The following is a 25123-nucleotide window of genomic DNA, read 5'->3' as shown; positions in this document are numbered from 1 at the left end:
CAAACGCGTCCTCGCGAAGCCCGGGAGCCTTGGAGTTGAACTCACAAAATGGAAGCCGCGCGCTGATTGGCCGCCGCTACTCTCGGACCTTTAATAAAGAAAGGGGAAGGAAAGATAAATGCAAAAAAGGGGGACTCTCTCCTCCGTCGGTGACTGGAGGAAGGGGGAGGGGTGCGGGGAGAGAAGCATGTGTTCACAATTACAGGGCGCTCCTCTCCAAAAATAAAAACAGAAAGAAGCTTCTATCACCCAGGTCCAGGCAAGGGCTGCATCCTCCCAGGAATGTGAATGCTAATTTGGTTAAAATCCTGGTTTCCCTTCCCCAGCTCCGCTCCGGGGGGAGGGGGTCGCGGGGCAGAAGAGGAAGCCGGAGCCGAGATACCTCGATTGCAACTCGCCTTGGAGCCTCCTTGCCGCCCCTCACGGCTCTCAGCGTCCAAACACACAATCACACACACACCCCAAAACCCAGCCCTTTCCCCTGAGCCCCCACGCGCCCACCTCCGGTTTTGGCAGTTTGGAAACAGTTTTGGAGGCCCCAGGCGCACGCCGCGGCGGCCGCGGCTCGGAGGGTAGCCCCAGCCGCGGGAGGTAGAGCTCGGGGAGACCCCCTCCCCCGCCAGCCAAGACCCCCACCTAAGTCCCAGCAGAATAAATAAATTAAAAGGCCTTCCCCCCGGGAGGGGGGAGGCAGTGTGGGAGCGCGAGAGTGAGGGGTGGGGGGCCGCTGGGGCCCGGGGCTTTGGCGGCGCAGCTGCCGCCGCCGGGAGAGTGCCTGGGGAAGCGGCGAGGAAGGAGAGGGGAGGAGGAAGAGGAGGAGGAGGAGGAAGAGGAGGAGGGTGAGCGCTCGGGTCGGGCTCCTTAGCGGTGTATTGTGGGATGTGCGGCTACTGGGAGCCGAGCCTCCGCCGCCAGCCGCCTCCCGGGCAGCAGCAGCAGCAGCAGCAGAGGCGGCGGCAGCAGCTCCGGGCCCGGCAGCCGCGGCGGCGGCGCTCCCCCCCTCCCGGCCCCCCGTCCGGCCGCCCCGGCCTCGGTTCCCGCGGGGGACACCATGTACTGGCTGGCGGCGCAGGGAGGCCGGCGCCCGGCGGGGATGTAAGCGCGGCTCGGGGAGGGAGAGGCCGCTGCCGGCAGCCGGGCGGCCCGAGCCCACAGCCCCCAGCCCCGGCCCCGGCCCCCGCTCCGGCCGAGCGGTCGGGCGGGCGGGCGGCGCCAGGCCTGCCGCGAGCCCCGCGCCCGAGCCGGGCGGAGCGAGCGAGCTAGCGCCACGCCGGGCGGCCGGGCGGGCACCATGGGCCGGAGCCCGGGTCCTCCGGGTGCCCCGGGCCCCGCCAGTCTGCACCAGGGGCCCCCGGGAGCCCCTCGCAGCCGCCCCGAGATGGTGGCCGAGCGGGCGGGCGCCTAATTCTCCGGAAGGGTTATTCTCTCGCTCCATTCTTATTTTGGGGGGAGCCAGCGAGACAGCTCCTTTTGGGGTGCGCTGGTAAGGTGGGAGGGGGTGGGGGCTGGACGATTTGATTCCTTCGCGTGTGTGTAGAAGCGGCCGCCGCCGCCACCGCGGCGGAGACGACAACAACTTGCTCGTTTTCAGGTTGGGTTAACGGCATGGAGAACAGTCACCCCCCCCACCACCACCACCAGCAGCCCCCGCCGCAGCCCGGCCCTTCGGGCGAGAGGAGGAACCACCATTGGAGAAGTTACAAGTTGATGATTGACCCGGCTTTGAAAAAGGGGCATCATAAACTGTACCGCTACGATGGGCAGCATTTCAGCCTGGCGGTGAGTAGCCGGCGCGCCTCCCCGCCGCCCGCACCCACCCTCCGAGCCGTGCCGAGGAGGGTGGGGGCGGAAGGGTCCGATCGGCCCGGGGACCCCCCTCCTGACCACCCGGCCAGCTGTCAGCCGGGTCCGCAGTCCTGGAGTTTGACAAGTGCCTGGAGAAGGGGGGGGGGGGGCTTGCCCCTGTCCCTGGGGAGTGGGACCAGGCCACCCATTCCGCCCCCCCCGCTTCCTCCCCACAGATGTCCAGCAACCGCCCGGTGGAAATTGTCGAAGATCCCCGGGTCGTCGGGATCTGGACCAAAAACAAGGAGCTGGAGCTGTCGGTGCCCAAATTCAAGGTAGGGCCCCTCCCCCCTGCCCCGCGCCCCCTTCCCCCTGCCCCGCGCCCCTTCCCCCTCTCCCCAAGCCCCGAATTCGAAAATACCGCCAGGCTTGACCGAGCCCAGCCGGATTCTGAGTTCCCGCCGTCCGGGGCCTGGGAAGTTTTGGCGGGGAGGGGGAGATTGCAAAGAGAGGGGTGTCCCCTCTCGGCTACTGTAAACAGAATAACACTCGGTGAAACTGTAATCAAGGCGCTGATACAGTATTCTGCCCGCCCAGCTGGGGGCTCCGGGTCCCCACCTGGCTCCTGCCAGCCCAGGGGCTCGGCCCTGGGACCCGCCCCCCTTCCCAGCCTTGTGGCTTTAGGGGGACAACTTCCTAGCCCAAGGGGTCGCCCCTGCCCTGGCAGCAGGGAGAGGAGGCTAGAGTGGGGGGTGGGGAAAGAGAAACTGTTTCTTTTTCCCCTTTCCTTTCGAACCCAGAGGACTTCCACGTTCCAAACGATTTAATCCTCCGCTTCCCGGGCCCGCCCGCGTGCATTTTTTTTTTCCAAAAAAATTTTTATTTTCTACCTTTCATTGTTTTCAAAGGGCGGGCGAGTGGGGAATTTTGTGTTTTCCCTTCGGTTTCAGTGTTCTCAACCTCCCTTCCCCCTCGTCCCCTGCCAGATCGATGAGTTCTATGTGGGCCCGGTGCCTCCGAAGCAGGTGACATTTGCCAAGCTGAATGATAACATCCGTGAAAACTTCCTGAGGGACATGTGCAAGAAGTATGGGGAGGTGGAGGAGGTGGAGATTTTGTACAATCCCAAGACCAAGAAGCACTTGGGCATCGCCAAAGTGGTCTTTGCCACGGTCAGGGGAGCCAAGGAGGCGGTTCAGCACTTGCACAGCACTTCGGTCATGGGCAATATCATCCACGTGGAGCTGGACACCAAAGGTGAGTGGAGGCCCGCTCAGGACAGCCACCGTGGAGGAGCCACAAGACCTGTCAGTGTGACCCCCTCCTCTCCCAGAGCCCCTCTTGCAGTGTTGGGGAGCCCCTCACTCTTCCTTAGGTGCCCCCTTACAACCTTTTCTTTCGCCCCCTCCTGAGGGTAGAGTCACGTGGAGCTAAATGTGTTGTCTGTTGCTAGGAGACAAGCTATAATTTACCAAATGTGCCGGTCCTTGGCCACTGAACCCCAAGGGACCACCCGGAGGCTTCCCCACCGCTGACACCCCCTCGGGCCCCGCGCGGAGCCCTGGTGGCCTGGGTTTAGGCGGTCCCCAGTGTTGCCGTCTGTGTTAGGAGAGAAGGCAGGGTTCGTTTATTTGTGGGGGGAGGCGCTGAGGGAGAGCCACTAGGACGCCTTTAAATACCCAAAGAGTATGTCCCTCCACTAAAAAGAGAGTCCTCCAGGGATCTGGAGTGCCCCTCCCCCACAGGCCGCCCCTTCCCCTTGGAAGTGGGAACCAATCTGGGCCTAGAGTGTGGTTTCATTGATAATGCTCCCGTTGGAGCTGGGCGGGCTGCTCTCGGTGCTCTAGGGTTGACACTGTGTCTTCCCTCCTCTTTCTTAAAGAGACAGCACCACCTCCCAAGCAGCGGAATCCCGCTCTGTGCTCACTGAGCCTCTGAGCGGCTGCTGGGAGAGCCGGGCTGGGGAAGCCATACCTCCCACCCTCAGGGTCCTGGGAGGCTTCCTCCTCCGTGCTGGCTGGGGGGCTGGCAGGACTCTAGGGCATCCCGTAAAGTTTGCCTGTGGCCTCTCTAGAGAAGTTCCTACCAATACAGAAGAAAGTGCCGGGTGCTCTGAGGCCCAGCCAGCCCTGTGACTGGGCAGAGACTGTTGGGTCCAGAGCTCCTGGGACGTCCCCTGGGAGACCCTGCATGGGAGGGTTTAGGTGAGTGGCTTCCAGAGGTTTCGTGAGCACGGGGTTTAGGGGCAACCCGGGCACACCAAACCCAAGACTGGAAAATCTAAACCTTTCTTTTTCGCCTTTAATAATGAGCACATATTGACTGAGTCTCTAAGACCTTGCTTGGGGATGCAGAGGGACACTGCTCCTGGGTGGGCACAGTTATCCTATAAACTCTTGCCAAACCTGTCCCTAATTCTGAGGTTCCTCAGGGCACAAGCCAGGTTCCTGCTCCAGCCACAGCGCCCTTCACCTCCCTTCTCTAGTTTCTCACGTCTCTGTTGGGGAGACCCCTTGGGTGGTTGCAGACTGATCTCTCCCTGAGAATCAAATGTAGAGCCCCTCCCCCATCACATGCCCATTTTAAGGAGCAGTCAGCCCTCACCAAAATTTCATTTCTGCAAAAAAAAAAGAAAAAAGAAAAAAAGAAAAGGCCCTTAGAGACTGCCACCAAGTTTGTATTTCAAGAAAGAGACCGGTAAAAAATAGCTCAAGGAATGCGTCTCCTTTGCATATGTAAGCAGCTGCCTCAGAGGGCTCTATAAATATCGATAATCTGGCCCCCTGGTCTATAGAGGCCTCTCTCTGCCATGGGGTGGGGCTGGGGTGGAGGGTTACCAGACGTGGCTCAGTGGGACGGGGGAGGACCATGTGGAGTTCACAGTAACCCAGTACCAGAGTGCATTTTACAAACTCTGACAGTCACCTGAGAGAGTTAACAACAAAACTGTCACTCCTGTGTCACTGGGTTTCCTCTTCACTTGCTATAAGGCCCTGGATGTTAAGTGGGAAGGTGAGAGGATGGGGATTACCTCTTTCTTTGGGTGGCATGGCCCAGGTGACAGTAAGGGGCTTTGTGTTGGGGCTGGCATTTCTGTATTTGGGGGAGTCCCAGTGCCACGAGGCATTAAATTCTGAATCTCAGGATCAGAAAAATCATACAGTTTAGCAGCTTCATTGAACAGATAGGACTCCTGAGTGAGGTACAAAGAGAGAGAAGTGGGAACTTGGTCAGGGTCACTTAGCTTCCCTAGGCTTGGGGTCCCAGGCACAGGGGCCCCACAAGGATGCCCACCTGTGCGGGCTGCCCCATCCTGGAGCCTCACTGAGTCCTCCCTCCCTTGCCTTTTCCCCAGGGGAAACCCGCATGCGGTTCTACGAACTGTTGGTCACGGGCCGATACACACCCCAAACCCTCCCAGTGGGCGAGCTGGACGCTGTCTCTCCAATCGTGAATGAGACCCTGCAGGTGGGTTTATGGCTGTCAGTCCTTCCCCCGCCTCCCCACCCCATCACCAGCTCCCTGATGTGGCCCCCACCCCACTTCACCATCTCCGGTGTCAGACACCAGGAAAGGAGCCTGGCTATGCCCACCAAGGCTTCCAGCAGTGGGTCTGAAAGCCCTGTTTGCCAAAGCTCTCCTCTGGCGCGGCCCCCAGCCCTCTCCCTGCACAAGCTGGGATTCCCATCCCAGAGATCCAGAGTCCACGTGCTTTCCACGTTAACGCTGAAACACTGCTGTGTCCAGGGTCCTAGCGTCTGGTGTCCCCTGCACCCCTCTACCCCTGCCCCCAGAAAGCCGAGTTCAAGTCCCTCCTTCCAGAGCAAGATGGATTCCTTCCCCAACCACTGCCTCCCAGGACCTCACCTGGACCACCATCTCATGGGGAGGTTCTCATCCCAGCTCCTACCCCAGCATCAACCCAGCCACCCTCTGGAACAGCTTTTCCAGAGTGAAGAGTCTTTGCTTACTTGCTGGTCAGCTGTTTATCAGGCACTTTACGTGTTACACTATTTAAACCCTAAAACATCAAGAGGTTGGAGGGACAAGGCCCTTGGCCACCCCCTCACTTCCAAGACCATCGTCTGCTACCTCCACCTGGAAGGTCTTTGATATCTGACAGCCTGGGGCAGGACGGAAATCCCAGTTCAAACCAAGATGTCAGGGTCTTATCTTTACTCTGCTTTAGGGATTAGGAAAAACCCTCAAGGTTCTCTGAGGATAATTGGCTACCCCAAGATTAGAGAAGGTGAGGACCATCCAGACACTCCTCTTTAATCTCCCTCCTTCCCCCCCACCCCCGCCGCCGCTTCCGTTCACTATGCTGCAGTTCTAGAGTGACCAGTTTGCCTCCGAGCTCCCCGGTAGCTGGAGTGAGAGGGGAAAACAGTCCCATTCTATTGCACGTTTTCCCCCCAGTGATCTCAGACCTATCTCTCTCTCTCTCTCAAGCTGTCAGATGCCCTGAAGCGCCTCAAAGATGGTGGCCTGTCTGCAGGCTGTGGCTCTGGCTCATCCTCTGTCACCCCCAACAGTGGTGGGACACCCTTCTCCCAGGACACTGCTTATTCCAGCTGCCGCTTGGACACACCCAACTCTTACGGACAGGGCACACCGCTCACGCCGCGCCTGGGCACCCCCTTCTCGCAGGACTCCAGCTACTCCAGCCGCCAGCCCACACCCTCCTACCTCTTCAGCCAGGACCCCACAGCGACCTTCAAGGCTCGGCGCCACGAGAGCAAGTTCACGGACGCCTACAACCGCCGCCACGAGCATCATTATGTCCACAACTCTTCTGCAGTCACCGCAGTGGCAGGGGCCGCAGCCACCTTCAGGGGCTCCGTGGACCTCCCATTTGGGGCAGTCAGCAGCAGTGGGGGCAGCAGTGGCCCTCCATTCAAGGCCCAGCCACAGGATTCAGCCACGTTTGCCCACACTCCACCGCCTACCCAAGCAGCCTCCGCTTCTGGAGTCCCATTCAAGTCGGCTTTCTCTCCGTATCAGACTCCTGTGCCCCCTTTCCCCCCGCCCCCCGAGGAGCCCGCTGCCGCAACCCCCTTTGGGGCCCGTGACGGTGGGGAGTTCCGGAGAGTACCTGTGCCCCCGCCCCTGCCGCCCACTGAGCCCCTGACGAAGGAGAAGCCAGGCACGCCGCCTGGACCCCCGCCCCCTGATGCCAACAGCATGGAGCTGGGCGGCCGGCCGACCTTCGGCTGGAGTCCCGAGCCCTGTGACAGTCCTGGTACGCCCACGCTGGAGTCGTCGCCTGCAGGGCCGGAGAAGCCCCACGACAGCCTGGACTCACGGATCGAGATGCTGCTGAAGGAGCAGCGCACCAAGCTGCCCTTCCTTCGGGAGCAGGACTCAGACACCGAGCTGCAGATGGAGGGCAGCCCGATCTCCTCCTCCTCCTCCCAGCTCTCCCCACTGGCCCCCTTTGGCGCTAACTCTCAGCCTGGCTTTCGAGGCCCCACACCACCCTCCTCACGCCCATCCAGCACCGGCCTGGAGGACATCAGCCCCACACCACTGCCCGACTCGGATGAGGATGATGAGCTTGACCTGGGCCTGGGGCCCCGGCCCCCACCCGAGCCAGGCCCCCCAGACCCTACCGGTCTTCTGGGTCAGACAACTGAGGTGGCCTTGGACCTGGCTGGAGACAGGACCCCAACCTCAGAGAAGATGGATGAGGTACCATGATGTCTGTCCATCTCTGTCTGGGATTGGTTTTGTCTGTCTTGTGGCTCCCTCTTTCCTCCTTGAAACATCCTCCCCTTAGGATAACTAGCTAAGACACAGAAGCAGCAGGGCTGGGGCAGCCAAAATAACAGATCAAAAATAAAAAGAGAATGAAAAGAGGATACGAAAAGCACCAGGGGCTGTGACTGAGCAGCTGGTTTGCTCTGAGCTCCCTAGCAGCTTTGGTGAAAAGGGAAACATGACCTAGATCTGTTGCTCTCCTTACTAGGTATGGGAAGTCAAGACCTTTTTCTGGGGATAAATTCTGACTTGAGCTTCTTTGGTTGGAGTTTGCTGAGATCCCAGAGAGTTGGACTGTGGTGATGGTTTTGGGCCTCCTTCTCTGTTGGGTGGCTGGGACCTGATCAGGACTGGTCCTGACACTCAGGCAGATTTGGGAAGAGGGATCAGCCAGAGTGTTCTGCTGAGCTAGGTCAGGTGGCAGCTCTGGAGCACTGTCTCCTAGAACCTGGTGCCCTCTGAAGAGATGGGAAACCGTGGTGGGCAGGGAGGACATTGAAATGTTCCTTCTCCCTCTCCCCCTGCCTCCAGGACTGAAGGAGTTAAGGGCTAGCCCAGGGGGAGGGCCACAGCCAGAAGCGGGCAAAGTTAACCACCCCCCACCCTCTGCCCACCCAGAGATCCTCCTCTGGGGTCTCACTGCAGCCTGAGGGTCGGGGTGGGTGCTGCTGCATGCCACATTCCCTTGGGGGAGGATTCGGTCATCTTCCTTGGCTCTGCTCCTCCACCCTCCTGGTCCAGGCACCTGCCCTGGCCCTCCTGGAGACCTGCTGTGGAACCTGTGGGCCTGACAGGCATGAGCAGCCAGGAGCTCAGACAGAGCTCTGTGCCCCTGTGGGCGGTAGGGAGGAGGGTCCCTCCTCCCCAAGTCCTTTGATTAGGCCGATTTGGCTGCCTCAGGGAGGAACAGAGAGGAACTTGGCTTGCCTGGGAGGGGACTGCAGGTGGCTGGGGCTCCTGGGGGCCTCCAGGCTGTTCTGGGGAAGTGGTTTCTGGCGCTAAGGGGTTCAGGCAGGGAGAGCTGACAGGTGTGCAGAGGTGGGGGGCTGCTGGCCCTGCTGCCATCCTCCCTTCTTCCCTCCCTCTCCTGCCTGAGGTTAGGGGATGTTTATTTAACCATGCTCACTGGCTGATCCAGGGCTGGGAAGCCCAGAGGAGCCAGAGGGAATGGGCTTTCCCACGGTGTCACTGTAGGAAAGGGGAGACTGAGGCCCAGAGAGCTGGGGTCGGGGATGCCCTGGGACATCAGCCCAGGGAAGCCCGGGAGTACTGATAACCTCCAAGATGGCCCTCGGGAGCCCCCTGCTGACAGTCGGGAGAGCAGCTCCCGGGTTCCTCCGGCCTGAACCCGAGGGAATCCCAGCCTAGGCTGACCACACAGGAGAGCAGCACAGGGGGACACTCCCTTTCTTCACAGAGGCTGATGGTTAAAAGTTCCGGCTCCAGTCCTTAAGTCTTGAGCCCCACCTCTGTCACTTACTGGTCATGTGGCCTTAGGGAAGTTACTTTCCCTGTCTGAGTCTCAGTTTCGTCATCTGTGAAATGGGATAGTGAGAGCAGCTGCCTCACACTAATCTCGGCTTGAGTGAGGTGCTGCATGGGAACCTCCAGCCAGGCACGGCTCGAGCTGAGGCCGAACGCTCAGCCACCAGTTCCCGCCGGTTCTCGCCCCCGGACGCGGACGCGGGAGGGGCGGAGGGAGGGGCAGGGCCTCGGGCCGGGCTGGATCCGGGTCTCCTTGTGATTGGCTGGCGGCGGGTGCCGGCGTTAACCCTATGCGTGCTGCGCCTGCGTGCTGGGCGCTGTCCAGGACTGATCTGGCGCTGTCCCTGGGTATCCGGCTGAGCCTGCCACTGCCTCCCTCAGCATGTGTGTGGGACCCTGAGAGGCAGAGTGTGTGTGTCTGTAGAGGGGACAGAGCAAAAGCAAGAGCTTTCTTCTGCTGCCTTAGGTTTGGTTTTCCTCTTCTCTCTCCCCCGCCCCCCATTTCCCTTTGAAGCCTCCCTCACCTGTACGTCCGACCTCTGACCTTACAGCCTGCACAGACCCTGCCCCCTCAGCCTTCAAATGCACTCCCTGTCCCTGGTAACCTATAAAGGCTCTGTCTTCCCAGCCATGTTCATCCAGGACAGGGCCTGAGCCCCCTTCTCGCCTCGGGTCCTGACACAAGAGCCTGGGGGTAGCCCATCCCTCCTCTCCCCACCCCTGCTTTGCCTTCTTGCTCCACCTCTACCTTGTGGACCCCATGCCCCCCTCCAGTTCCAGGCATGTGCATCCAGCTTCCCAAAGCCCCATGTCTGAATGAAAAGAGGCCCTTTCCCGTTTCACAGCCAGGTCATGCTCGACTCCTCCCATTCACCTGGTGCCACAGTCCTGGATTCCCACAACAGCCCCCTGACGCCTCACTCCGCAGGCACCCTGGGCTTGCATCCCAGCCCTCTGACTGGCTGTGCCTCTTGGGCCAGTGATTGATGTATAGCTCTCTGAGTGTGTTTCCTCACCTGTCAAAAGGGATTGGACTAGAGCCCTGCCTTGTGAGGTTAGGGTGCAGATGAGAAACACGAGATATTATGTGCTGACAACACTCAGCCCCACCGCGGCCCATACTAAGACTATATGACAAGAGTAACTAAGGAAAAATGTAAAGACATACCTCCTATTCGTGCACTCTTACTACTGCTAAAACGCCCCCCCTGCTCGTGTCACCTTCTCTGCCAGGCCCTCTCTGCCACAGTGAAGACTACAGGCCAACTGGGAACAAAGGCCAGTGAGCCACTTCCTGGTTCAAACTCGGGCTCCCTCTCTTAGTGGTTGTGTGGCCTGGGCAAGTTACTTAAGTTCTCAGTGTTCCAACTTCCTCATCACTAAAACCGGTGATAACAGACCTACTTTACAGGGTTGTTCTGAGGATTAACTGAGTTAACGTATGTAAAGTGCTTAGAAAGGTGCCTGGCCCGTAGAAAAGGCTACAGAAGTTTTAACTATTAGTATTATCTTCTCTGAATGCAAATTGAAACATAGAAAAGGCTACAGAAGTTTTAACTATTAGTATTATCTTCTCTGAATGCAAATTGAAACATAGAAAAGGCTACAGAAGTTTTAACTATTAGTATTATCTTCTCTGAATGCAAATTGAAACAGAGTATCTCAAATTGAAACAGAATCTTTTTCCCTCTTGACGCCTCACTCCCCTTCCCGGCTTGCTTTTTCTCCATGAAGGACTATATATTTCACATTCTTCCTAGTTATCCTTTGCCTTGTCCCTCCAGAAGTTCAGCTCCAAGAGAGCAAGAATTTCGTCTGTCTTGTTCACCACTGTGTTCCCAGCACCTGGAACAGTGCCTGCTACACAGCAGGTGCTGAGCAAATGTTTGTTGAATGAATGAATGAGTGAATCTGCATGATAACCCCGTGAGGCAGGTACTATGGTGCTCATCATGCAGATGGGGAGACTGAGGCTTAGAGAGATTAAACGACTTGCTCGAGGCCACGTGGCTGGGAAGGGAGGGGACCAGGATCAGAACTGCGGAAGCCACGTTGCTCGCTAGTCTTGCAGAAGGCTTCTTCTCTGACCTTCCGGTGTTCAGCAGGGGGATCTGGGAGCCTGCTGGGCCGCCCGGGCTCACCTTCACCTCTCTCTCCTTGCTCTCCCTGCAGGGGCAGCAGTCCTCGGGGGAGGACATGGAGATCTCAGATGACGAGATGCCCTCGGCCCCCATCACCAGCGCTGACTGCCCCAAGCCCATGGTGGTGACCCCCGGGACGGGGGCTGTGGCAGCTCCCTCCGTGCTGGCCCCGACCTTGCCGTTGCCCCCGCCCCCTGGCTTCCCACCACTGCCCCCGCCCCCACCGCCTCCCCCGCCCCAGCCCGGCTTCCCCATGCCCCCTCCTCTGCCCCCGCCCCCGCCCCCACCGCCCCCAGCCCACCCCGCTGTGACAGTGCCCCCGCCACCGCTGCCAGCACCGCCGCCCGGTGTCCCACCCCCGCCCATTCTGCCGCCGCTGCCGCCCTTCCCGCCGGGGCTGTTTCCCGTGATGCAGGTGGACATGAGCCATGTGCTGGGCGGCCAGTGGGGCGGCATGCCCATGTCCTTCCAGATGCAGACGCAAATGCTGAGCCGCCTGATGACGGGCCAGGGCGCTTGCCCCTACCCGCCCTTCATGGCCGCCGCGGCCGCAGCCGCCTCCGCTGGGCTGCAGTTCGTCAACCTGCCGCCCTACCGGGGCCCCTTCTCCCTGAGCAGCACTGGCCCCGGCCGCGGGCAGCCCTGGCCACCCCTGCCCAAGTTTGACCCGTCAGTGCCGCCACCAGGCTACGTGCCACGCCAGGAGGACCCGCACAAGGCCACGGTGGACGGCGTCCTGCTGGTCGTGCTCAAGGAGCTCAAGGCCATCATGAAGCGGGACCTGAACCGCAAGATGGTGGAGGTGGTGGCCTTCCGGGCCTTCGACGAGTGGTGGGACAAGAAGGAGAGGATGGCCAAGGTGGGTGGGTGGCGCAGCCCTGCAGGGGGGCGGGCGGGCCGGAGGCAGAGACCCGGCCAGGCAGCCTCTCTCCTCCCCAGGCACGGTACTGGCAACACCGCCACCCAGACCCCCAAAGCAGGGTAGTGTGAGTGTTACTTTGTGAAACCGGTGTGTCGATGACACAGGTGTCATCTACTTACAACGCGTTTCTTTTGGATTCCAACCTCCAAAGTGCGAGAGCCCCTGCTCCGATGCGGGCAGCCGTAGTAGCCGCTTTGCAGGTGAGGAAGCCGAGGGTCAGGGAGGCAGAGTGGGGCCCTGGGGGCGTCCTGAGTAGTCGGCACAAAATGAGGTAGGTTCCAGGAAAGGAAGTGCCCGGTTACCATGTGGCTGTCACTGTTGAGAGGATGGCAGGCTGCTCAGGGGACAGGGCTGGTGGCAGCGCCGTAACCATGGTGACCTCCCCCTCCTCTCTTGCACCCCAGGCCTCGCTGACCCCGGTGAAGTCCGGTGAGCACAAGGACGAGGACAGGCCGAAGCCCAAGGACCGCATCGCCTCCTGCCTGCTGGAGTCGTGGGGCAAGGGCGAGGGCCTGGGCTACGAGGGCCTGGGCCTGAGCATTGGGCTGCGCGGGGCCATCCGCCTGCCCTCCTTCAAGGTCAAGAGGAAAGAGCCGCCGGACACCGCCTCGTCCGGCGACCAGAAGCGGTTGCGACCCTCAACCTCCGTGGATGAGGAGGATGAAGGTTTGCGCCCCTCCCCTCGCCGGGTGCTGGGATCTTCTCCTCCGCTGCGCCCCTGGCCCCGCTCTGACAGCCCTCCCTCCCCACAGAGTCTGAGCGGGAGCGGGACCGCGACATGGCGGATGCCCCCTGTGAGCTCGCCAAGCGGGACCCCAAGGGCGTGGGTGTGCGGCGGCGGCCGGCCCGGCCCCTGGAGCTGGACAGTGGCGGGGAGGAGGACGAGAAGGAGTCGCTGTCGGCGTCCTCGTCCTCGTCGGCGTCCTCGTCCTCGGGGTCCTCGACAACCTCACCCTCCTCCTCAGCCTCCGACAAGGAGGAGCGAGAAAGCACGGAGGAGGAAGAGGAGGGGGAGGAGGAGGAGGAGGAGGAGGAGGAGGAGGAGGAAGGCCCCAGGAGCCAGATCTCCTCCTCCTCGACCTCATCCATGTCAGATAAGGTACCGTTCGGGCTGGGGAGGCCTGGGGTGCTGGGCCAGGGGAGGGGGCCCTTTGGCTCACCTTTCCTCCATCCCTCTCCCCCAGGATGACGATGATGAAGACAGTGAAGACAGGGATGAGTCTGAGAATGACGACGAGGACGCAGCCCTGTCGGAGACGAGTGAGAAGGAAGAAGCGGACTCAGATGGAGGTGAGCGGGGCTCCTGGCCCAGCCCGGGGTCCCTCTGCAGAGGGCAGAGCCCGTGCAGTAGTCAGCAATACTTTGGGGGCAAATTTCTTGACTTTGAAGTGTGAACTCAGTAAAACACAAACAGGGCATGCCCTGTGATTTCTTTTTCATGAAGTATCCAGAACGGGTCAATCCATAGAGACAGAAAGCAGACTAGTGGTTGCTGGGGTTAGGGGATGGTGGATAGACGGGTGATAGCTAAAGGGAACGGGCTTCTTCTAGACAAGTGCTAGTTGTCTACGTTGTGCATCTACTAAATACCACTGTATCGTTTACTTTAAGATGGTTAGTTTTATGTTATGTGGATTTCACCTCAGTTAAAAAAAATGTGATGACTAGTCAGTACACACACACACACACACAGACACACAGACACAGACACACACACACACACACACACACACACACACACACACACACACACACACACACACACACACACACACACACACACACACACACACGCCCCCACATACCTGAGGGCCATGTTCAGCCCGGCGCCGCCAGTTGTGAGACCTTTGGCGAAGTACCTGGCTGGAGCACAGCAGATAATGACAGGGCCCCTGCCTGTGTCCCCCGCCCAGAGGAGACAGTGAGCATCGCCACCTCCAAGGCTGGAGCCGAGTCCTCCAGTGAGAGTTCTGAGTCTTCTGACTTCGAATCAAGCTCCGAGTCCTCCTCATCACCCTCAGAAGATGAAGAAGAGCTGGCAGCGGGGGAGGAGGAGGAGGAGGAAGATGAGGAGGAAGGGGAGGAGGCAGCTGCCGATGAAAGCATGGCTCCCGCTGCTCCTGACGAGGACTTTGAGGACATGGCCACAGGAGCATCCGCGACGGAGTCACTGGTCCCAGAAGAGGAGGTGGACGTCGAGGCTGAGGACGAAGCCTCCGAGGCTCGGACCCCGATGCTGGAAGAGCCCCCCTTGCCTGTGGGTGTCGAGGAGCTGGCTGGCTGCAAGGAGCCCCCCGACGAGCCAGGCCTGAACCAGGAAGGGGCCAGGTTGCTGTCTCCAGAGCCCCCTGCTGGAGAGATGGAGGCCCGGCCCCTGCCATCCCCGGAGCCCACCCCAGGTAACACTTGCAGCCCCTGGGAGGGCGGTGGGCATGGAAGCAGGATGTCCTCACCATGAGAATGAGCCCAGGCTCCTTTATGCTAATCACTTAACCTTAACGAGTCAGTTTCCTCATCTGTACAATGGGATCCGTGGATTGCGCTTCCCCTATGAGGTCATATGGGAGGACAGAGTGAGATGACTTATGATGTGCCAGCATGGAGCCTGGCACCTGTTAGATCCCAGAGGGGTCTGCTGCTGTCACCACTCCTCTGTCAGTATCTCCCTGGGGTTTAGTCCTTGGACCATTAATTAGTCCCATGAGATGCTCCCAAAAGAGGGGGTGTGGGTGCGGGTGCGTACGGTCATTTCAGTGACAGAAAGCAGCAGAGAAGGCCTCGGGGTGCTGGGCCAGTTGAGAGGGGCCGTGGACACTGCCCCCTCCACCATCTTGGTGGAGCTGCACAAAGCATGTTAAAGGCTCTAACAACGCTGTCCAATGGAACTTTCTGCAGTGATAGAAACGTGCTGTCCAATAGAACTTCCTGCAGTGATAGAAACGTTCTCTCTCTGTCCTGTCCAATACTGTAGCCACTAGACACAGTGTTGCTAAGAGCACTTGAAAGGTGGAGAGTGCCACTGTGGAACAGAATTTGTGATGTTGTCTCATTTTCATTAGTATAAACTTACATAGCCACATGTGGTTAGTTTGTACCTGTAATAGTCCTTGAGGAAAGAAACCCATTGTATTTTGTTTAATTCTGTGTTATTTGGCTATAGAACCACAGGTCTTTGAATATTGTTAAACATATTAATTGAGCCTCTATTGTCGTCCCCAGTACTGTTTTAGGAACTGATAATACAACAGTGGACCAAACAGACAAAAATACCTGGGGCTTACACTCTGGGGCAGGTTGATGGATGACAGCAGATAAGTTAGAAAATGTATTCTATGACAGTAGAGATAAATGCTAGGAGAAAACCTTAAAGGTTCTGACAAGTCCTGCAGCAAAGAGACTTGTTGGATTTTATTTGATAGACCTCATTTTCTTGGTCCATGGAATGTTCCCTGTTCACAGGAACACCGTTCTAAAGACAGTGTCAAGGGCTACAACCATGTCTCCTGCATCTTTGATTTACTCCCACCAGCATTTATCAGACACCTACTGTGTGCCTGACACTGGGCCGGGTGCTGAGCAGTCCTTGAGTGGCTTAGCTGGAGAAGGACAGTCTGTATACTCACAGAACCCCTAGGGACCCAGAGGGCATGAGTGCATACCCAGAGACGTGTCAAGTGCATAGTAGGGCAGCATAAGTAGGGCGCTGAGGGACATCTGAATCAAATAATAATAAAGGTCTGGTTTTTGCCCACCTCTCTGCAGAGAACAACCTGGAAGTGGAGCCTGAGTCCCCGGCGCTGCTCTCCTTACCCCTGCAGCCACCGTTGCCGCCCCCTCGACCACCCCGGCCACCCAGCCCACCACCAGAGCCCGAGACCCCAGACCTCCCACTCCCACCAGTCCCTCTGGAGCCTCCCCATGAGGACCAGCCCCCGCGTACTCCAGGCCTCTGTGGCAGCTTGGCCAAGTCGCAGAGCGCAGAGGCAGTGCCGGCCACACCGAGCGGGGAGCCCCTGCCGTCGGGGGGCAGCAGCGGCCTGCCCCTGAGCTCCCCGCAGCTGCCAGGCAGCCCCTTCTCCTACCCGTCCCCATCCCCCGGCTTGAGCAGCGGGGGCCTCCCGAGGACACCTGGCCGGGACTTCAGCTTCACACCCACCTTCCCCGAGCCTGGTGGGCCCCTACTCCTGCCTGTCTGTCCCCTCCCAGCTGGCCGGCGTGATGACCGGTCTGGCCCCCTGGCCTCCTCTGTGCTCCTGGAGACAGGCCTGCCGCTCCCTCTGCCCTTGCCCTTGCCCCTGCCCTTGGCATTGCCCGTACCCGTCCTGCGGGCCCAGACTCGGGCCCCCACCCAGCTGCCACCCCTGCTGCCTGCTCCGCTGGCCCCCTGCCCACCCCCCATCAAGAGGAAGCCGGGCCGGCCCCGGCGATCCCCGCCAGCTGTGCTCTCCTTGGATGGGCCCTTGGTCCGGCCGCCAGGAGGGGCCCCGCTGGGCAGGGACCTCCTGCTTCTGCCAGGCCAGCCACAGACCCCTGTCTTCCCCAGCACCCACGACCCCCGGACCGTGACCCTGGACTTCCGGAACGCGGGGATCCCGGCTCCCCCCCCACCCTTGCCCCCCCAGCCTCCTCCGCCCCCACCTCCACCACCTGTTGAGCCCACCAAGCTGCCCTTTAAGGAGCTAGAGAACCAGTGGCCCTCCGAGGCCATCCCTCCGGGTCCCCGTGGGCGCGACGAGGTCACCGAGGAGTTCATGGACCTGGCCAAGGTGCGGGGGCCCTGGCGCCGGCCACCGAAGAAGCGCCACGAGGACCTAGTGGCCTCAGCCTCCCCCGAGCTCTCGCCGCCGCAGCCCCTCTTTCGGCCCCGCTCGGAGTTTGAGGAGATGACCATCCTGTATGACATCTGGAATGGCGGCATCGACGAGGAGGACATCCGCTTCCTGTGTGTCACCTACGAGCGTCTGCTGCAGCAGGACAACGGCATGGACTGGCTCAATGACACGCTCTGGGTCTACCATCCCTATATCCTGCCAGGCAGGGTAGGGGGGCCGCACCTCCCGGGATAGCGCACGTCACTGACACTTACGGAGTAGTGTCTATGCTGGCACCGTGCCAGGCTCTGTACAGAGTAATCACTGGCACTTTTAAACACTGCCCTCTGTGCCAGAATTGGCAGGTCTCGGGGCTAAATGTAACAATGTGATTGTACAATGTGACAGAAGCAGGGGCTGACAGAAGGCTCACTCTCCCTGGCCCCCCCCTCATCGCCTAATTTAATCTTCCCAGCAGCCTAGTGAGGTAGGGGCTGCTATTATTCCCATTTTGCATCCGAAGAAACCGAGGCTCAGAGAGGTTAAGTTAGCTGCCCAAAGTCACACAGCTATGAAGTAGCAGAGTAGAGATTTGAACCCAGGCAAATCTGGCTCCAGGATCTGGGTTCTTAGCCATGATGCCACACCACAGTCGGTTGTTACCACAACCGTATGAAGTTGGCGCTGCCTTTATCCCTGTTGTGCCAAATGAGTTTATTGAGCATTTACTCTGTGTCAGGAACTCTGCTAAGCAGCCTAAGCATCTGTAGTCATTCCATGGGGCATCGTAATTACCCCAGTTTGCATATGGGGAAACTGAGGCAGAAGGTGGAAAAAGAAACACACCCAAGGCCATGCAGCTGGGTACCTGTCAGAGTTCCGACCACGGTGGAGTTGGCCAGTGGGCAGGTGCAGGGAAGTGGTGTAGGTGTGGGCAGTGGAGCTGGGCGTCGTTGGCCTCCTGCAGATGGGTCTGAGGGTGGAGAGGCCAGGCCCGGGAGGGCGGGTCTCCAGCAGGACTGGGAGGGGCTCTCCGAGAATGTCCATGTGGCCCTTGACCCACACCCACCCACCAGCCTCTCTTCAGCTAAGAAGAAGAAACGGGACGACGGCATCCGGGAGCACGTGACAGGCTGTGCCCGCAGCGAGGGCTTCTACACCATCGACAAGAAGGACAAGCTCAGATACCTCAACAGCAGCCGCGCCAGCACCGATGAGCCCCCCACGGACACCCAGGTACGGCCATCAGGTGCCTGGACACCCCGGAGCCTCCCGGGCTGGGCAGAGGGTGGGGGCCCTCCTGGAGGGGGTGTCAGGCGCCGGGAGTGGTTGTGGAGCCAGAGGAGCTGGTACACGGAGCACGGAGGGTGCTACTCCCCTGGGTGCTCAAGTGTGAGAGGTGAGGTGAGGGGTGGGCAGGGGAGAGCCTCCGAAGGGTTTTAATCACGGATACAAACAGAGTTGAGTTGCATTTCCAGAAGTTTCCTTCATTCTTCTTTAAGGAAATAAATCGGGTAGGTTGGACATGGGGGGCCGTGTGGGAAAAAGTGGATGCGTTTGAAAGACTCTCAGGAATATTTGAACATTAGAAAGTCAAATGGATGGGACTGGGGGCCTGACTGGTTACAGGAGGCAGAATGGGGTGGGATGCTGCTGGGTCCGGCCTTGGGGACTGCGTAGCTGGATGCCAAGCACTGAGGTGAGAAGGAAGGTGGGACCCCCACTTTGGGATGGTTTGAGTTTTGGGGTTTGGGGAACATCCAGGTCGTGAGGTCTGGCAGACAGTTAGATATATGGGTACAGTAGAGAGCTTGGGAGAGGGACGTCTGGTCTGGGGACCTAAATTTAGGCATCATGAGGATGGAAATGTTAACCAAAGGCCACAGCAGGGGTGAGCCGACCCGGGGAGAACATCTGGAGGGGAGTGAAGCTCCAGGTGTCAGTGGTTGGGACAGAGGAAGAGGGAGGCCAAGAGAGGGAAGGGATGCGAGGGTGTTAGGAAGAGCCGTGATTTAGAATGAAGCCACGGGGCGTTAGGTAGATAGACACCCCCCATCTCTGTCCAAAAAGCAGAGATGCTTTCAAATCTAGCTGAGAAGGGAAAAGATGGCAAGAGTGAAGAGAACGCTGCGTCGTCATGTTTAAGATTAGAGGAACTTGAGCACGTTCAGATTCTGACGGGAAGGACCCAGTAGAGGAGAGGTGGCTATTAGGAAAGGACGCCCAGAGCAAGGAAGCTGGGAAGCTAGGGCCACAGAGCTTACGGTGGGGTTGCCAAGGATGGGACGGGGACACAGGTACCCTGCGGCCAGCTCCCCCAGGCGGCCGCACCCCTCTCTGATCTGTCACCCGCCGTCCCCGTCCTTGTACCCATCCTCACAGGGCATGAGCATCCCAGCGCAGCCTCACGCCTCCACACGGGCCGGCTCGGAGCGGCGTTCCGAGCAGCGCCGCCTGTTGTCCTCCTTCACTGGCAGCTGTGACAGTGACCTGCTCAAGTTCAACCAGCTCAAGGTGAGGCTGGGCCCCACCTGGGGCGGCCGGGGCGGCCACAGAATCGGGGACCAGGGCTCTCACCCCCATCCTCTTCCCTCCCCCAGTTCCGGAAGAAAAAGCTCAAATTCTGCAAGAGTCACATTCACGACTGGGGCCTGTTCGCCATGGAGCCCATCGCGGCCGACGAGATGGTCATCGAGTACGTGGGCCAGAACATCCGCCAGGTAAGCGCTGCCGGCCAGGACAGGCGTCGGGGTGGGGCCGCGGCCAGCCCCCGCCCAGACTGAGGCCTCTTCCTGGCCAGGTGATTGCGGACATGCGGGAGAAACGTTACGAGGACGAGGGCATCGGTAGCAGCTACATGTTCCGGGTGGACCACGACACCATCATCGACGCCACCAAGTGCGGCAACTTCGCGCGTTTCATCAACCACAGCTGCAACGTGAGTGCCCGGCTCGGGGCCGCCGCCCCTGCTGCTGTGCCAGGAGGACCCGGAACCCGAGGGCACAGGAACCGGCGCGGCCTCCTTCCCGAGCTCGGGGCCCACGAGGATAGCGGGGAGGGAGGTGGAGGTGTGAGGCCTTATCCGAGGAGCCGTTCTCCTCTGAGCTTCAGTCTTCTCACCTGTAAAATGCGCGTAACGAGACCAGAGGTGCTCACGACGTGGTCCATACAGCTGGTAATCACGGAGCTCCTTCTCCGTGCTGGGCGTTCTCCACGCCTCGGGGGCAGTGCTGGCCAGTAGAACTTGCTACAGTCCCGGGAGCGCTCTGCGTCCTTGCTGTCCGCTGATACACACGTGTGGTGTTGCGCGCTTGAAACGTGGCCAGTGTGGCTAAAAAACTGAGTGTTTAATTTAAATTAACTTGAAGAGTCACACTCGGCTACTGACGGCTGACATGGCACGGGTCTGGGTGTGGAGGCGGGAGTTGATAACAAGGGTGGTCCTCTCGTGAAGATAAGCACAGGGAGCTTCAAATGGAGGATAGGTACCCCTGGCTGTGGGTTCAAGTCTTGGCATTGCTACTTAGTGAATGACCGTAGGCAGGTTACTTCATGTCTTGGTGCTTCGGTTTCCTAATCTGTAAAACTGGGATGATAACAATCCCTCCTCGTAGGTTGTTGGGAGGACCAAGCGGGTTACTGAGGGCAGGCCTTCTGTGCAGATTCAGCGGGCGCTCAGTACGTGCCAGCTCACACGACTGTGACTTGATCATACCCTGGGGCCCGTAGGGACTTCGCTGTGCGTCTCCCGTGAGAGCTGAGGGATAAGAGGGAATTACCCGGGTGCGGTAGTGAGTGAGGTGAGGCCTGGGGCAGGGAGGGAGAACACCTGTTTGAGGGGCAGTGGGATGAGGTAGGGGGCAGAGGGCAGGGTGAGAGGATGAGGTTGGCGGGGTTGGTGGTGGCTGGGTCACTCAGCCATGTAAGCAGAGCTGAGAACGTTCTCTAAAAGCCGAGGCCGGCTATTGCCCTGGGGTGACAGGATTTGCTGTCCCTTTGGAAAGATTTCCCTGGCAGCTGGGTCAGGAGTTATTCCGAGTTCAGAGAGGCAGCGGGAGCCGCTGCAGTCCAGGCAAGTGATGACAGAATCAAGAGGCCCTTTGAGGCAGAAGCCGCTGGGCGTGGTGGGCTGGATCCAGTACTGCTGGCGGGGAGGCGGGGGGCAGATGCTTGGGGGACTGGGTGCATGGAATGGCCACTCCCTAGGTTTGAGTTTTCTCACTCCAAGTTGTCTCCTTGAGCTGCCAAAGGTGGATATCAAGCAGCTAGTTGGATCTGGGGGCCTGGCAGTGTGGGCAGGCAAACCTTTTCTGTAAAGGGCCAGGTAGTAAGTATTTTTGGCTGTGTGGCCCAGACCATCTCATAGCAACTACTTAACTGCCACTGTAACAAAGGTAGCCATAGGCAATATGTAATGAATGAGCGTGGCCGTGTGCCAATAAAACTTTATTTTCAAGAACAGGCAGCTGGGGGCCGGAGTTTGCTGACCCCTTCTCTAAAGCTCAGAAGTAGGGCCTGGGCTAGAAACCTAAATTTGGGGATCACCTGCGGTATAAAAGTAAATTGAATATTTCCCTGCGAAATTTGTTATTATTACAATCATGATTCTTATTTAATATCAGAGACAGGGCGGCCTGGTCCGCCAGATGGGGAAGCCGAGGCCTAGGGCAGGTGGCCAGTGGGCAGTGGGGTCGTGGGGCCAGTACATCAGGCCTTGAGCAGGGGCTCGGTTGGGTTTGGGGGACTGCGGTCAGGGAGGGCCCGGGTGGGGTCCCAGGTGGGTCGGCTCACCCTCCCCCCCACATCCCACCCACAGCCCAACTGCTATGCCAAGGTCATCACCGTGGAGTCGCAGAAGAAGATCGTCATCTACTCGAAGCAGCACATCAACGTCAACGAGGAGATCACCTACGACTACAAGTTCCCCATCGAGGACGTCAAGATCCCCTGCCTCTGTGGCTCCGAGAACTGCCGGGGGACCCTCAACTAGGCCCGGTGCCTGGGGATGTCAGCCGCCCCCGGCGCCCGAGCGTGGACCCCTGGCCCTGGGGCCAGACCCCACCTCCCACCCCCATTTCAGGTGCTGTCCCTCTACCCAGCAGCCGTGCCAGGGCCTGGCGCCCCCAACACTACCCCCAGGACCCACCGCAGCTCCGGCCCCTCAGTGGGAAAGGGCTTCTCTGTCTCTCAGCCCATGTCTCTTTCATTTTTTTAAAGAAATGCTCCTGTCGGGACTTTGGTTTCCGGTGTAAATGTCTCCCCCCACACCCCTACCTCCCTGGCCGTGTCCCCTTCCTCCACCTGTTTCTCTCTGTCTTCTCTGTCCCGCCTTCCCTTCCCCGTCAGCCTCTTCCCATGAATGCTGCTACGTTGTTTTCGTCTTCTCATTCTTTTCTTCCTCTTCATAAGAAAAGACGCTTTAACTGTTGAAATGTGAAGGCAGAATCAGAGAGCGGGGACTCCGGCGTGGTTTGATGGTGTGTCGGCCCACGTTCTGGAACCCTCCGGGCCCGGGCGCCGGGCCAGGTGCTGCAGAGGAGGGGGGTCGGGCCAGGCGGCTTCGACCTCAGAACACTACGGAAGGCCCCCTCTCTGCCGGTGGGCTCAGTGAGAAGACCCCCCCCTCTTTCCGACCCCCCTCCAGTCTGTTCCTTCCCCAGGAACCTGGGGGTGCCTTCCCCGCTCCGCTCCCGCAGCAGACCCTGGTGGAGCCAAGCTGGTCCCAGGCAGGAATTTCCCCTCGGGGCTCTCCCTGCCACCCCACACCCCTCCACCCCCCAAATCTTGGGTTCAGTGTTTACTTTCTCATTCAAATGCCAGCGGGGGGTGGGGGGAGCGGGGCTGGGCGGGGGGGCGCTGGAAAGGTTGTGTTTACTTACCCTCTCCTGCCCTCACCTTCACCCCCAGGGGAGAGAAGCACCTCCCACCAGGGCAGGCAGTCCGAGTCCTGCCACTGCCACTACGGGTGTCTGACCGAATGCGTGTGGCGTATTTTTGTTTGCTTATAAGCTTCACCCGCTCGCCCCAAGCCCATAGCCTGACTCACCCTGCCAGCAAGCCCCTCGCCCCAAGAAGTCAAGAGCATATTTATTTTCAGTGTGAGAAGATTTATTTCTCCCAGAGAAAGGAAAATCTTGGAAAAGATTTAAAAACTTAGATCTACGTCTGACAGGTTTTTGGTTTTTTTTTTTAACCCTTGGCATCATCTTCTTTAGAGTTCCTTTCCATGGATTTTTTTTTTTTTTTGTGCGTGTATAAAATCAAAACGAAGGGGAAAAAAAATAGGTTTTTGAAGTTCAGAACAGATTTCTGTACATAGGCTGCCATAAAGGACTTTTTTTCGGGAACATTGTTTCTTGTAGAAACATGTGGGAAGACTTTTTTGCTTATTTCTTTGTACTTCCAAAAAACCACACACACACACACACACACACACACACACACACACACACACACACAAGCAAGTCCCCCCGCACCCCAGGAAGCAAAGCAGGCATGTAAATAATTTATGGAAAGTGACTGTTGTGACCAGAAGTCATCCTCACCAAGACGGGAGAGCTCCCAGCGGGGCTGCCCCCCGACCCCCGGAGCCTCTGGTATCTCAGCTTGTGTCAAGCTTGTTATCATGTAAATTCTGTACAAAGAATTGTTATTTTTCTCTTTTTTTTTTTTTTTGTCGTTGATGGTTTTGTTGTGTTTTTCTTTTTTCTTTTTTTTTTCAATTTCTTTACCCCATGCCCTCTCTGTTTGAGACTATGCCCACCGGTTTCAAGGTCCATGAAATCGGTGGCATTAAGACATGGAGGGGGACCTGGGCACAGCGGCAAACTTCTCTTCCTTTTGCGGTTTTCTGCCTCATTGTGCAACTGAGGAAATATTTATTTTTCACATGAGGAAATGTGTAGTTTGTAGAGACGGCCGATTGAAGTTACTTCTGCAGCCCCCAAGGGGCTGTCTTCAGTCTGTCCCCTCCTCCCGTAAAAGAAGTGGGGCGAGGGGAATGTGAGGAAACCAGGGTCCAGGGTCCTGCCTCACCCCTCACCCTGGCCTCACCTTGCCCAACCAGCCTTCCCTAAGGGCGAGCAAGGGCCTGGACCCTCCCTGTCCCCAGGAACCCCCGTCCCACCCCTGAAATGGCTTGCAATAGCCAGAAATGTGTCAACTCATTTTTCTTTCAATGCCTTCATTTTCATTGAACAAACCTCTGCTTTTGAAGAATTGGGGGTTTCTGCTTTTTCTTTTTCTTGTCCCTGCCCCCCCCCCCGCCTCCCTCCTCCAGCAAAGAAGAGAACCCATAAGTTTTAGGGATGTTTGTGCATATAGACTCTCATCGTACGTAACTTGTTTTGAAGAGAAGTGTTTCCGTTGTGGGTGTGTCTTGCTGTAAATATTTGTTCATATTTTTGTGAATTCAATACTATGTACCATTGTATTATAGTAACTTTTATAAAGCAAACCATAAATATACTGACTTTTCTTACAGATACGCCATCTCCCTTGCTCTCCTCTCTCTTTCTTCTCCTCCTTCTTTCTTTCTGTTGGGGACACACCCTGCTCGCTAAGGAGCGGGTGCTCCGGTAGTCAGGGGTAGGGGTGGAAGGAGCTAGGTGGGGTGTGAGCCATTCAGACCATCTGCTTTTTTAAAAACATATATTTTTTTTTCTTCCACTTTTTTTGAGCTATAATTGACATACAGCACTGTAAGACCAGCTGTTCTTAAACTCTAAGCCTGTAGGTGGATTCTTTGAACTGGGACAAGTTATAGTCAGGCTAGACCTTCCACAGCTTTCAAGTTTTCCTTCTAGAACTCTTCTTAGAACCTTAGGTATCTAACACTGCTAATGGTCTACAATTAAAGGAAACAAGATCAAATATCCTATTTCTATGACTAGAAGATGTTGGAAAGGTGGTACCTCAGAAATGATTAACACTAAGGAGACATCACTCTGGTCTGTGAGGCAGGAGGGGGCTGATAAAACAGTCACCAGTTGAGAATTAAATGTATGCAGTGTTGTGGGTATTCCACAGGTTCTGTGCCCCATAGGTCTCAACTCTGCCTGATCCAGTGGTGGGGTAACTGAGGGACCCACAGAGAGTTTGTTAGAAGATGTCCACTTATCTTTGAGAAGGACAGGCTCAGAACCTCAGGAAAAAGCAGCATGACTGAAAAGAAGCTCACTTCTTACTAAGGAAGTGCAAATTATACCATGATACCACTT

General features: G+C 58.1%; 1 protein-coding gene across 2 annotated transcripts; it reads left to right on the top strand.

Annotated features, from left to right (window-relative positions):
* Positions 1-904: 904 nt before the first annotated feature.
* SETD1B (SET domain containing 1B, histone lysine methyltransferase) lies at positions 905-24390 on the top strand. 2 transcript variants are annotated; one of them, XM_036822888.1, is made up of 17 exons: positions 905-1095; positions 1592-1779; positions 2022-2120; positions 2772-3042; positions 5141-5253; positions 6238-7476; positions 11203-12030; positions 12498-12759; positions 12846-13192; positions 13278-13383; positions 14007-14492; positions 15856-17115; positions 17974-18140; positions 19287-19418; positions 19505-19624; positions 19705-19842; positions 21721-24390. In XM_036822888.1, exons 2-17 carry the CDS (start codon positions 1606-1608, stop codon positions 21892-21894), a joined length of 5916 nt encoding a protein of 1971 aa, XP_036678783.1. In that variant the 5' UTR covers positions 905-1095; positions 1592-1605; the 3' UTR covers positions 21895-24390. The 2 variants fall into 2 exon arrangements, with proteins under 2 accessions (XP_036678783.1, XP_036678784.1); XM_036822889.1 differs by lacking the exon at positions 905-1095 and adding an exon at positions 1425-1483.
* The last annotated feature ends 733 nt before the right edge of the window (positions 24391-25123 follow it).

This window comes from Balaenoptera musculus, chromosome 14, assembly GCF_009873245.2.
Source record: "Balaenoptera musculus isolate JJ_BM4_2016_0621 chromosome 14, mBalMus1.pri.v3, whole genome shotgun sequence".
In the NCBI taxonomy this organism is placed as follows: domain Eukaryota; kingdom Metazoa; phylum Chordata; class Mammalia; order Artiodactyla; family Balaenopteridae; genus Balaenoptera; species Balaenoptera musculus.
This window is presented reverse-complemented; position numbering and strand designations above follow the sequence as displayed.